This window comes from Urocampus carinirostris, chromosome 10 (genome assembly GCF_059441175.1).
Source record: "Urocampus carinirostris isolate Australia breed hairy pipefish chromosome 10, RoL_Ucar_1.0, whole genome shotgun sequence".
Lineage (NCBI taxonomy): Eukaryota > Metazoa > Chordata > Actinopteri > Syngnathiformes > Syngnathidae > Urocampus > Urocampus carinirostris.
In genome coordinates, this window is record NC_142358.1 from 32,032,995 (window position 1) to 32,047,450 (window position 14,456).

General features: G+C 41.6%; 1 protein-coding gene across 1 annotated transcript in view; it reads right to left on the reverse strand.

The window, feature by feature from the left end:
* Positions 1-11,660: 11,660 nt before the first annotated feature.
* The window catches only part of tiparp (TCDD-inducible poly(ADP-ribose) polymerase), a 46,495-nt gene continuing 43,699 nt past the window's right edge, over positions 11,661-14,456 (reverse strand). Inside the window, exon 7 of the mRNA XM_088345554.1 lies at positions 11,661-14,181. Coding sequence (XP_088201680.1) covers positions 13,992-14,181 — 190 coding nt within the window. The 3' untranslated portion in view covers positions 11,661-13,991. The remainder of the gene's footprint in view (positions 14,182-14,456) is intronic.

The following is a 14,456-nucleotide window of genomic DNA, read 5'->3' on the forward strand; positions in this document are numbered from 1 at the left end:
TTATTTGTAAATCCGACTGTGCCTCACCAGACACGAACCTCTCTGCATGTCAGTGGTTTATTATACACTCCTAACCAGGGTTGGGTAGGGTTACTTGAACTGGATTACTTTCAATTACTTTTGGATTATTCCAATACACAATATGCTAATAAAAGACAAAAGAAACTAAGTATGAATAAAATTACTAAATTATGTGCAGGCTTGGGGAGTAACGGAATACATGGAACGGCAAAAATGATGTTGGCAAGCCGTTTGGATTTATTTTCATTTTGTTTCTGTCGCATTTTATGTTAGTTTTACCGGAGATCAAAGAGATCAAAGCCAGGAGAGAAAGCTTACCATGTGTTGTGAGTCATCGTTTTATTCATATTTAGTTTCTTTTGTCCCCGCGACCCTAATAAGGATAAGCGGTACAGCTAATGAGATGAGATGAGTTTCTTTTGTCTTTTATTAGCATATTTGGTATTGGAGTAATCCAAAAGTAATTGAAAGTAATCCAGTTAAAATAACCCTACCCAACCCTGCTCCTAACCTTATTAGACTAAAATGATGACAAATACATTGTTATTCAGACTTAGTCGCAGCGATCTTGACCAAAAGTTTGTCTCATTTTCATTTCTAGGAAAAGAAACGAAAATGTGCGATCATTTAGATTGGAGCGTGTGATAAGCAGAGGCTCAGCGTGAGAGCAAAAGGCAATACTAAATCCACCTGAAATGATTTGCATTAGCGGTGCTTATTCACTTTTGATGCATGTGATACAATATTCAAATTCTTCATCACATTTTGGGGAGGGTGATTGAGACACGTGGACGGCATCATCTGAACACGTAAGATGAGATGTTATATGGCCTTGAAAGTCGATGTTACGTTAAAGCCTTTTTGGTTATTGTGCTAGCTGCCATGCCAATTGATCCACAACAAATCTATGTTAACACTTATTTTTTTTAAGTAATAAAAATGATTTCCAGCTCCAGACTTTCTGTGCGGAGTTTGTATGTTCTCCCCGTGCTTGCGTGGGTTTCCTCCGGGCACTCCGGTTTCCTCCCACATTCCAAAGACATGCATTTCAGGTGAATTGGCCAGTCCAAATTGTCCCTAGGTATAAATGAGCGAATGAATTGTCTGTCCCTGTGTGCCCTGCGATTGGCTGGCAACCAGTTCAGGGTGTCCCCTGCCCACTGCCCGATGATTGCTGGGATGGGCTCCAGCCCCCCCGCGACCCTACTGAGGATAAGCGGTACGGCTAATGAGATGAGATGAGATGAAAAATGATTTCCTTTTGTTATTTAGAAAAAAGTTGAATAAGAATTTTAGTGCTTTCAAATCAAAAATAATGTTACGGTTTTTGCTCTAAACTTTGCTGTTATACCAACCAAGGGGGAATAACATGACAAAACATGTACCGTATTTTCCGCACTTTAAGGCGCACCGGGTTATAGGGCGCACCCCCAAAAAATAGTCTTTTGTCCGATATTTTCCATACATAAGGCGCACCGGATTATAAGGCGCTACAATGGGAACGTCCTCAAAACTGTCAGATAATTATATGTATTACTACCCCCTTAACATTCCGAAAGCATGCAAAGAAGCAAATACGTGTCGTAGACACGTGCGGATGCGGTGTCCGTACGATGTCACCGAACAAACATTTCTTAGTTTCCATTTTATTTTTTGCTGGCAACTGTGTGGACAGCAAAGTAAGAATTTTATTGTGCAGGGAAACGGGGTTCTTTACTCTGCATATGACAATAAACACTTTAAATTGAATTTAGTTTAAAAATAGACTCATCACAGAAACATCAAGATCGTTCTAAAACAAGATACCGGGAAAATATAAATCCGCATAGCTCACCTAAGTTCTCTTGCAGCCTTCACGTTCATTAATGATACGTAACCATGGTCTTCTTTCAGCCGTGAGTGTAGTAAATCCAGGAGGGTAAAATATTTACAAATACAGAATAGTAAAACATGTTTTCTCTATGCCGTAGTGCAACCCAACATGTGATTCACATTCATCTTTTTCGGCCAATTGCAGGCTTTGTTTCGCCCCTTTAGCCTATGCGAGCCTGTAAATGATAAAAAGGATCCGCCCCCTTTACCTCCGAATAACTTTAGCCAAGAGTGACTGATTCAAATGATGATTGACACATTGGTTAGGAAATGAAACGCCGGTGTATAAATCCCAGCATACACCGCGGACGACTTCGCCTTCGGGGGAAAATCTAGTCGGCGGCTGCTTGCTTTAGTTGCAAGACTTTGCGACTTAATATTGATCTATATATAAGGCGCACTGTATTAGAAGGCGCATGGTCAGCTTTTGAAAAAAATAAAGGCTTTTAGGTGCGCCTTATAGTGCGGAAAATAAGGTACTTACCTTTTATGACAGTAGTTACAGCGTTCTAGAGTTTGGTACTATATTCCTGCCCCCAAAAAATGAGTGATACTGTTTAAAATAAACATTGCTTCTAATTTTACAGTTTTTGTAAAAGCTAGCTATGTTAGCTACAAATTTAATTTTACAGGAACTGAGTAAACTTTTATAATAAGTAAAACGTTTGTTTGATCATGTGGTTTTTTTTTGGGTTATTTTCGGATGGAAACATTTGTTGGCCTGGAGAGGGATTGGGTGCCACCAGGCTGTACTTGCCCAAGACACACCACAGGAAATAATGCCCCTACCACCCTAGTCTTCAACTAAACGCATTCCACGGGTTTAGGGACATAACATTGCCAAAATCAAGAACGTTTGACGTGACTGCTGAATTTTCAATAATATCAATGCTAAAAGTATAGCTTCCGTTTGAGTAAAGTATATGCTGGGTGTTAGCCGCTATGCTAACTGGAAAGTTGGAAAGAAAAGTGCTAGCACATGATTGTATGATAATAGGATTAACAGCTATGCACTAGTTTTGCTAAACCATAAACTGCAACACAATCGAAAATTATTTTTTTCTTTTTTTTTTGCAAATATAGCCTACCTACCTTGTTGTGCCTAGTTCAAGATTTATTTAAAGAGACAGTGTGCATTATTTAGCCACAGAAAAACTGTATTCATTAAAAATATTTATTTAAGTAATAAGCCATAATACAGAAACTATCATGTGAACATGAACTTATAAAATATTCATGGATCAGGTCATATGCATTTATTTTACACTACAAGTGCCTCACTGAGATGGACAGACATGATTGTCTGCCATCTTGCAGCTGCGGGTACCCCAAAAACCTTGCAAAAGGCTGGGCAAAAACAAGAAAATGAAAACGGTGTGGTTTGTGATTTATGATTCTCCATCGTTTTTATTTTTCATTGTGCTTTTTAGCATTTGTTTTCAGTTGAACTCACAATACAGCGACATTCAGTGGCCAAATAATGTCCCTTTAAAGGACATTGTGAATGGTGGGTCACTTTGTGTCACGATTGCCCATTGCCCTCACCTGTGCCTGCTCATTTGGCGCCAGCTGCTGCTCATTGCCTGATTGGCTCCCCTCCTATCTAAACTCAGTGCTCTCATTCACTCCTTGTCAGTCCGTCAACGAACCTCATCACTTGCAAGGCAAGCATTTTGACTCTGTCCGGTATCTTTCTCATGTATCCAGTATCCGGTATCGCTCCCGTCTGTCCAGTCCTGTACGGTATCCGGTATTGATCCCGTCTGTCCCTTCCTGTCCGGAATCCTGCTTTTGTATCCGGTATCGATCCCGTCTGTCCCGTCCTGTCCTGTATCTTTTCCATTTAGTTTCCCCCTATGTTCCTGCTCAGATCCTTTTGCTTTGAAAACGCTGGTTTACTAGTGAGCCAAGAAGAAATCCGCAGGTTAGAGAGCATAGTTAGACTTTTTATGATTAAGGGCTATACAAATAAATGTGAATTGACTTGACTTTTGTTTCTTTTTTTATATTTCTGTGTTTTCATTTTTTTTTCTTACCTCTTTTTAGGTAATTCCGTGCATAACGTTACACAATAATTAGTAACCTGAAGAGCCTCTTAGGACCTGAAATACTCTTTTTAGTAAGCCACGTTGAAAAAGCCGGTTCTCTAAAAATAGTCTGAATTCCCATCTCTACTAAGTAAACTCCGGTAAAAGACGTCACTGTGGTGTTTTGTATTTACTCCGAATATTTTCAATTGTTTGACATACAATAACTTCTTTTTAAAGTAATGGACATAGTTACTTTCCCTGGTAACTAATTACTTTGACTATAGAGTAATTCAGTTAGAAGCGGTGAGAAACAATAACTTATTACTTTACTACGGTAATTAACGTGCCAAACACTGTCATAGATAACATTAAACAAGATCCTCAAGAGCTTTCATTTTTTTTACATCAGTAAAGGAAACCCTCTATCTTTTCTAGTACTTAGTCTTCGATTTTGCCCCGCTAACCCCAGCCAGCAGGTCTACAAAGTAGTGCTTTCGGTGTGCCGGCAGCAATTCCTGGAGGGCATTCAGGCAAACAAACTCAGCCAGTGCCCGCTCAGTGACTCACACAGAAAAAGACAGCCACAAGAGAGACAAGAGACAGAGACTGGGAGAGGACCCAAAAGCAGGGGGGTAAAATTATTCAGATGAGAGGGCAAAAAGGAGTTTTAAGCCTTGGAGAGACAAGGAGAGGGGGCAGGTGATGTCGGAGGAAAGAGAAGGAAGGGCGGTTTGAGAGATTAACATTGTGAGGGGAGAGGCGGGAGAGAGAGACGGGGGATGAGAGAGGGAGATGGGGGCAAACAGAGGGCAACCTGTGCAAGCTTGCATGCACACGAGAGGAGCAGACAGGCACGCAGCCCAGCGAGGAAGCACGAAGAGAGCAAAATAACTCCTGCTCCCTAAACCCCTACGCCCCACACCCATTCGTTCTCTCCCTCTTTCTCGTCCCGACAAAAATATATATATTTCTTCTTAAAAAGTGACTCTCAGCACGACGGTATCACGACACTCACAGGAGGCAAAGTAGAGGCGGAAGGGAACTCTGGGACAAACAAAATGAGGACAAAAATGATTGACTATGGTGTTTGCTGCATCTCATCTCATCTCATCTCATTAGCTGCACCGCTTATCCTCAGTAGGGTCGCGGGGGTGCTGGAGCCCATCTCAGCAATCATCGGGCAGTGGGCAGGGGACACCCTGAACTGGTTGCCAGCCAATCGCAGGGCACACAGAGACAGACAACTCACTCGCTCATTCACACCTAGGGACAATTTGGACCAGCCAATCTGCCTGAAATGCATGTCTTTGGAATGTGGGAGGAAACCGGAGTGCCCGGAGGAAACCCACCAAGCACGGGGAGAACATACAAACTCCGCACAGGAAGTCCGGTAGCTGGTTTTGAACCCACACAGGAGGTCGCAAAGACCTTAGAACTGTGCCTGCACACGCGCTAACCACTGCGCCGCCGTGCTGCCCGTGTTTGCTGCATATTAAAAGAAAATAAACCGTATCAACTCCTTTATAGAATAAAAAAAGAACCACAACATTAATTTTAATTAAAACTAACAATATGACAAATACACTTACCATTGATTAATAGGCAAATGAATGCACACTTATACATATATTGATATATGTGTATATGATTTTATGAAGAAAATAAGTTTCAGATATTGTAAACTAAGAATAAGATGATACATGAAATATCACATTTATATGTAATGACTTAAATATTGTTGTCAGAACCAGAACAGGAGGATGACCCAGATGCGTAACGTTTTCACACAAGCTTTATTTTACAGGAATGGGGCAGTCATGCGCGTGAACACAAACACCAGTAATTTTGCGATGGCTGGGCGGAAGAAGTAAGACAGAGATCCGGTGTGGAAAAAAAGGAAGCCAGAGGCCGACGAGATCGATACCAGATACACGAGCAGATACCGGACAGACAGGATCGATACCAGATACACGAGCAGATACCGGACAGGACGGGCCAGACGGGATCGAGACTGGAGTCAGATATCGGACAGGACGAGACAGACGGGATCGATACCGGATACTGGAGACTGGCGCAAGATATCGGACAGGATGAGACAGGCTGAATGGATACCGGATATTGTAGCAAGATATCAGACAGGACGAGACAGACTGGATCGATACCAGACATTGGAGACTGGAGTCAGATAACAAACAGGACGAGACAGAGGGGATCGATACCTGATACTGGAGACTGGAGTCAGATATCAGACAGGACGAGACAGACGGAATCGATACCAGACACTGGGGACTGGAGTTAGATATCAAACAGGAAAAGACAGGCTGAATGGATACCGGATGTTGTAGCAAGATATCAGACAGGACGAGACAGACTGAATCGATACCAGACATTGGAGACTGGAGTCAGATAACAAACAGGACGAGACAGAGGGGATCGATACCTGATACTGGAGACTGGAGTCAGATATCGGACAGGACGAGAGAGACGGGATCGATACCGGATACTGGAGACTGGCACAAGATATCGGACAGGATGAGGCAGGCTGAATGGATACCGAATATTGTAGCAAGATATCAGACAGGACGAGACAGACTGAATCGATACCAGACATTGGAGACTGGAGTCAGATAACAAACAGGACGAGACAGAGGGGATCGATACCTGATACTGGAGACTGGAGTCAGATATCGGACAGGACGAGAGAGACGGGATCGATACCGGATACTGGAGACTGGCACAAGATATCGGACAGGATGAGGCAGGCTGAATGGATACCGAATATTGTAGCAAGATATCAGACAGGACGAGACAGACTGAATCGATACCAGACATTGGAGACTGGAGTCAGATAACAAACAGGACGAGACAGAGGGGATCGATACCTGATACTGGAGACTGGAGTCAGATATCAGACAGGACGAGAGAGACGGGATCGATACCGGATACTGGAGACTGGCACAAGATATCGGACAGGATGAGGCAGGCTGAATGGATACCGAATATTGTAGCAAGATATCAGACAGGACGAGACAGACTGAATCGATACCAGACATTGGAGACTGGAGTCAGATAACAAACAGGACGAGACAGAGGGGATCGATACCTGATACTGGAGACTGGAGTCAGATATCAGACAGGACGAGATAGAGGGGATCGATACCTGATACTGGAGACTGGAGTCAGATATCAAACAGGAAGAGAAAGATAGAATCGTTACCGGACAGTCATAACCCACGTCTTGCGGGTGCAGAGGTTCATTGACGGACTGAAAAGGGTTGAGTGAGAGCACTGAGCTTAAATAGGAGGGAAGCCAAACGGGCGGGGCCGAGTGAGGGCAAAGGGCAACCGTGACAATTGTGTTTAGTGTTTGAATTTTTTCTTCAAAGGGAGTTGAACATCAGTCATTTACATTCCTTTTTCTCTCGGTGTGAAAACAAGATACACACCAAAACTTGTTTAAAAACAACAAAAAAGATATTAACACAAATATCATTGCTTTACTATATGGATCTCCAACTTAATGGTCACCATATTTATTTTTATATCCAAAAGTGGACGCATGGTTTCAAAATCGGATTTATCCTCATGACGGAAAGAGAATATAATATTCAGTTTTGTCACTGTCATAACAATTGAATTACCTGATATACAGGAAGTAACTTATCTTGTTCTTCATATTTTATTCAAACAACCAGCAGGAAAACAGTTCAGCACAATGCCCGACTTCGCTTATTCTTACACACTTTGTCCTTGACACGTTTTAAATCTTTCTAGACGCATTTTTCACATCGTATTTGAGCGTTTCTACGTCAACAGCATGTATTGTTTGCCGGGACAGACGGTGTTCCCTCCCCCGGACCGCATTAAACACGGTACTCACGTAATATCCCGCTGGGTACAGTTTTGGGTGGGGAGCCGACGGGTGCACGATGGGGTGGAAAAAGGTTCTCCACTGAATTTCCTCAGCAAGCCCTGAGTGCAAAGTGTCACGGCGAGGACATTCAGAGGTTTTTAAATAGTTAACATGAGCGCTACATAGCTTATCGTGAATTATGAAAGACTGTCAAAGAGTTGGGAAGTTGCAGAAGTATTTTAAAATCGGGAGGCTGTGCTGCGCCTGTTATTGTGGGAATATAAAAATGAAATTACCGTAAATTCCGGACAATAGAGCGCACCTGATGATAAGCCGCACCCACCACATTTTAAGAGGATATCCACTTTTGTACTTACACAAGCCGCACCTGAATATAAGCCACATGCGCCCACATTAAAAGATGTAACACAATCAATCACAAAATTAACCCAAACCCTACTTTGAGTCCCGCAATTTTAACTGAATATAAAGAACACAGTCCAAAACTCACAGCCGGCAAAATGAACAGAAAATGATACTGGTAGTTAAGATTTGATGCAGACCTGCAGAGTCCGGGTCCCGTTGAAAGTAATCCAAGGAAAAAAGTGTATATTTCCAAAGGTAAGGGTGGGAAAAATATATATCCACTATTGTCCGCCATGTCCACAAACACTCACCTTTACTGGTCCCCACTTCCCGTCATCCCCCGCGTTTGTTTCGCCCCTTCTTTTTAATTGGCCAGTGCAAGACTTATCAGAATAAGTGTCCAAAATAAATACAAATAAATACATTACAAAATATACAGTTGCAAATACATATTATACATGGTTAAACATATTTAACAAGAAAGACGGTACACCCGAGAGAGTTTTCAAAGCTTTAATTATATTATTATAACTTTCATTCCAAACCGTGCCTGTGAAGGGTAGCAAAACGCTACTAGGAACACGCTCGCAATACAGTAAATGGGTCTGTTAAAAAAAACATACCGTAGAACATGTAGAAATCAAGATAATCCGTCCTCGTCTTCCTCCTTATAACCGACGTCATCAAAGTCGTCTCCGTTTAGTATGGGAAGGAGACTTTGTCATATAGACGTCGTCCCACGCTCCCTTATTCAAAAACATGCTAGCAACACGCTCGCAAGGTAGAGTTTACCTGCAGTAGCTCTGTTTCCTTCTTCATCGGACTGCTCGATTGCGTTTAGCTCGAAAGCTGCGTCATGTGCCTTTCTTTTTGAAATTGCTGAATGCTTACATTATAATTTACAAGGAATAGTATTAAGATCATTAGTATGTAACACCGTACGCTGCTAAACATCTGCAGATGCAGTGAGGCACGCAATTCTCTTGCCTCTTGGCCCCAAACTGTACAACTAGTGATAGTATGATCAAGCGAACTGTCACGGTCATTCACTCCTTGTCAGTCCGTCAACGAACCTCTGCACTTGCAAGACTTGTATTTTGACTCTGTCCAGTTTCCTGCTTGTGTATCCAGTATCCGGTATCGATCCCGCCTGTCTCGTCCTGTCCGATATCTTGCTCCAGTGTCCGGTATTGACACCGTCTGTCTCATCCTGTCTGGTATCTTGCTCCCGTCTCCAGTATCGATCCCGTCTGTCTCCTTCTGTCCGGTATCTTGCTCCTGTCTCCAGTATCCGATATCGATCTCGTCTGTCTCCTCCTGCCCGGTATCTTGCACCAGTCTCCAGTATCAGGTATCGATCCCCCTTGTCTCATCCTGTCTGGTGTCTTGCCCCAGTATCCGGTATCGATCCCGTCTGTCCTGTCCGGTATCTACTCCTGTGTCCTGTATCGATCCCATCTGTTCTGTCTGGCCTCGATCTTGTCTGCCTCTGACTTCTCTGTCTCAATTCTTCTGCCCAGCTATCGTCGCATTCCTGGCGTTTGTGTTCACGCACATGAAAAAATAAAATAAAGCTTGCGTGAAAACGTTACGCGTCTGGGTCCTCCGTCTGTGTGGGTTCTGACACTAACAAATCAAACCATCCAGTAATTCTTTTCTCGCTGCATAGCCTTTTTTTTTAAATCTAGGAATCCTATGTATCTATTGACGCTTTTATCTAAAAGGAGCAGAGCATAAACTTCATTAATAAGCCTTGCATAGCAATTGAATGAATACCTACAAATATATCACAACATAAATAATCACATGCATAAATCGCGAGGACATTCAAAGTTTTTAAATAGTTAACATGAGCGCTACATAGCTTATCGTGAATTATGAAAGACTGTTAAAAAAGGCGAGATTGGAAGTTGCAGAAGTCATTTAAAATCGGGAAGCTGCACTTCACGTGTTATTATGGAAATAGAAAATAGAAAATTCATGATTTTTTTTTACATTTATTCAGTTTGGAAGTTCTTTCTCATTTAACATACCATTTTAGAGATATTGTAAAACATTTTTGAATCTTTGCATTATATTGTATAATGAAAAATATTAAAATAATTAGTATGTAAAATACTGTGCTAAACATCTGCAGATAGAGTGAGGCACGCAATTCTCTTGACTCTTGGCAGAGGGCGTAAGTGGGACTGAGGATTCTGATTTGGGGCACATCTTGGCACAGTAAAATATAATTAAAGTATTTATCTCATCTCTCATTTCATCTCATTAGCTGCACTGCTTATCCTCAGTAGGATCGCGGGGGTGCTGGAGCCCATCCCAGCTATCTTCGGGCAGTGGGCAGGGGACACCCTGAACTGGTTGCCAGCCAGTCGCAGGGCACACAGGGACAGACAATTCGCTATCTCATTCACTCCTAGGGAGAATTTGGACCGGCCAATTAACCTATTATGCAAGTTTTTGGAAGGTGGGAGGAAACCGGAGTGCCCAGAGGAAACCCACGCAAGCACGGGGAGAACATGCAAACTCCACACAGGAAGGCTGGTAGCTGGATTTGAACTGTGCTGCCGTGCTACCCCTATTATATATATATATATATATATATATATATATATAAAGTCAACCATCCGTAATCATGGTAAATGCGAACTCACGACCAAATAAGATCATCGAGTGCTTTTGGAAAACATCGAAGCGTACAGGGAGCGCAGTTGCTGTGTTTTGCGGAAACGTGGCTCACGTTTAGCATTCTGGACGCTAACGTGTAGCCACCCGGAGCTACCCGGAGCAATCCGGCTTCAACGCCGCTAAACAGAGACACAAAAGCCGGGGGGAATCGGAGAGGAGGCGGACTTGCTATCACGAGGTGGTGTATCCCTGGATTTTCGCAAAGAAAAGTTCTCCATCTGCCGCAGGGATGTCGAATTTTGGACTGGCGTGACGTCATCCACTTCGCTACAAGCACCCCTAGGGCATCATGTTCATCTGTTAATAAACAACGGGGTAGACTGCTGGAAGTGTGAATTTCCCTACGGGGATGAATAAAGTATCTATCTATCTATCTATATATCTATCTATCTAACAACACAGAATCCCCCAAAATTGCATATTGACCGATAACAAGAGAAAAAGGCGTCTCAGAAGGAATGAGCTATTGATTGGCGGGAAGCCGGCTCCATCGTTCACTTCCCAGAGTTCCGTTCACAAACGACACAAGTCGGTGTCTGTCGAATATAGGGCTCACATTTTTCGTGACACAGCCCTCATTCGCCGTTTCTTTCGGTGCATTATTAATACTGTATTCATAATCGCTATTGACAGTCAGCAATGGCGGAAAGAATAGTTGGATTACCCGTTACTGACAAAAATAGCGTTGTTCCAAACATCGACGACAAATGACCCATCTTCAAATAAACACATAAAGCAGAGAATGTTCTGAGAAATTCCTCCCAAAAATGGGATGACGTTTTGTTTTCTAATATTTTTTTCACATTTAAAACAAAACAGACGACAACATATTTGCTGTTGCGTTTTTTTTTATTCAATCAATGTTACATTAAACTAACATAAATAAACATTTTTATGAACAAAAGGCACACAAGTTCAAATATAAACAAAGAACGTTTGTACAGTTTGTCTCAATCAAACTTGTCTACAGTCTGAGAATACGAACAAAGAGAAAAAGATACGTTTCATTGCCTCAGCAAAATGAAAACTATACACTTCAATCCCTCCTTTGGAACTTAAAAGTGGTGGGCGCCAAGGCAAAAACGCCAACATTTTGTAACTTCGTAGGAGTCCTCCGCCGGAAGGCTTACAGTACGTAGATGTCCGTTTGGAGAAAAAAAAATACTCAAAAACTGCTTTGTCCATTGACCAGTTGAAGAGGGCCCGAGATTAATGTCCACTAAATAGAAACACGCAACACGTCGACTTGAAACTTGAAAAACATACAGGCCAGCAGCAGGGAAAACACACCAAAACATTTTTTTCATTGTGGGTTTTCAAAATTTTAGTATGGGATTGGAAGCTTTTGTCGTTTTGTTGCTGCTTCCTTGAAATACCAAAGAACTGTCTACAACAGAACTGTGTTCATTTACAGCCAAAAAACCAAAAGATGGCTGGTCATGTTTGATTTTTTTTATTTCATTTTCTAATTAAGACTCCAAAGCATTTTTTTTGTTTCTGTTTGTAAACACAAGCTGATAAATGGAGAAGCAAAGGTCAGCAGCCAATCAGAAAAGAGCCAGCATACCAATAAGAACTACGTTTTTGCATCCTTTTCAGACCAAATAAAGCTAAAATATAAAACACAGTGGTAGTCAGAGACAAACTCACCACTGCATGTTAACAGAAGCCCGACATGTTATTTTTATTTCTATTTTTTCCCCAAAAAGGCTTTGGCCAATACCCTTAAGTAAACGCATTTAAAGACTCCAGTCCAACATGACTGTTACCAGCTGCCATCCATTTTCTAATGGTCAGTACGTTTACATGCACACATCCTATTTTCCATACTTTGGACACAAATTTCCACCCTTTTCTTTATTGCCATCCGGATTAAAGAGTACCGCTAATTCAAAGTTTACATACACGAGTGCATGTGAATGTACTGAATTATGGAGGACCAGTCCTGCCTTATGTAGAAATAAATGAATACATACAAATATATACCACACATATATGAACACATACATAAATCGCATCATACCGATATGATAACAAAACCATTTATTCATTTATTTATGCATTTAGTCTTGGATTTCGTCACGTATTTTGTCTTAACAATGTTATTCAAATCAGGAGGTGGGTCGAACTGGCTGAGCTTTTCAGTATTTGTTAATAGGTGAAGTAACCGATTCAATCATCGCTGATCAACCAATAAGTGTAAAACTTAAGTCAAGTCATGATTATTTACATAGCCCTTTATCATAGGGAGTCTCAAAGGGCTGCACAGATTATTGCAAATTGCAGATTACACCATCCCCTGATCTAAAACCTACATGAGGGCAAGGAAAAACTCAAAACCTCAACATGAGGCAAATGAAGAAACCTTTAGCCAACTGTGCTGTGCCAGCTCCTCATTTGAATAACATCTAGTTGCAGGGTTGGGTAGGGTTATTTTAACTTGATTACTTTCAATTACTTTTGGATTACCAAATATGCTAATAAAAGACAAAAGAAACTAAATATGAATAAAATTACTAAATTTTGTGCAGGCTTGGGAAACAATACATGGAACGGCAAAAATGATGTTGGCAAGCTGTTTGGATTTATTTTAATTTTGTTTCTGCCGCATTTTATGTTAGTTTTTCCGGAGATCAAAGAGATCAAAGCCAGGAGAGAAAGCTTCCCACGTGTTGTGAGTCATCGTTTTATTCATATTTAGTTTCTTTTGTATTTTATTAGCATATTTGGTATTGGAGTAATCCAGTTAAAGTAACCCTACTCAACCCTGTCTAGTTGTGACAAAATACACGTCAAAATACACAACAAAATAAATGCTGAAATAAATGAATGATAAAATATATGCAAAAAATGCATAATTGAATGAATAAAGTGCATTTCTGTCATATACTTACATGATTTATCGATGTGTTCATTTATTTATAAGGCATCTATTTGTAGGTAATTATACATGTATTTTCACATATGGCAGGATAGCTCCTCGGAAACTGAAGGAGTGACATAGTACATTTAATCCCTCAACGGTCCAGTCGTATCCAGTTGAGTCCAGTCTGGACTGTTCAAGTCCGGTTGAATCCAGTCGGCCGTTAACATCTCTTAGACCAGCCGTTACGGGAAGTTAGGTGAAGCTAGCTACCTGAGCAGCCCAACACTCCGTGTGTTCAAAGCGCTACCAAGCTAGGTACCTCCTCGTAATGGATGATGAAGTAAGGGTAGCTCTGGTCGTCATTAAATATAACGTAAATCTGAGGGTCCACCCAGTTGTCCACGCAGGAGTCGTAGAGATCGCTGGAAGCCTCGCGGGGGTTGATGGGAGGCGGTCGCCGCATCGAAGGGTTTCCTACAGTAAACCTGCAGAGAAAGAGTTGCATATGAGTTCAAGAATAAGGGTCTGTAACCCTTTTTTATGGGCAAATTGAAGAACTTTTATCAGAACTTTCAAAGCCAGTATTCAAAAGTTTCCAGAACTATTAAGAGAATAAATCCGGTTTGAATCGTTACGACCATTCGACTTACGAAAAATATCCGGACATTGATGTTAGATTGTGTATTGTGTGCACCTTTTTCCGAGTAAAGGAAAGTACAGTAGTGCTTCTTTTCACCGCTACCGTGTGGTGGCGCTAGGT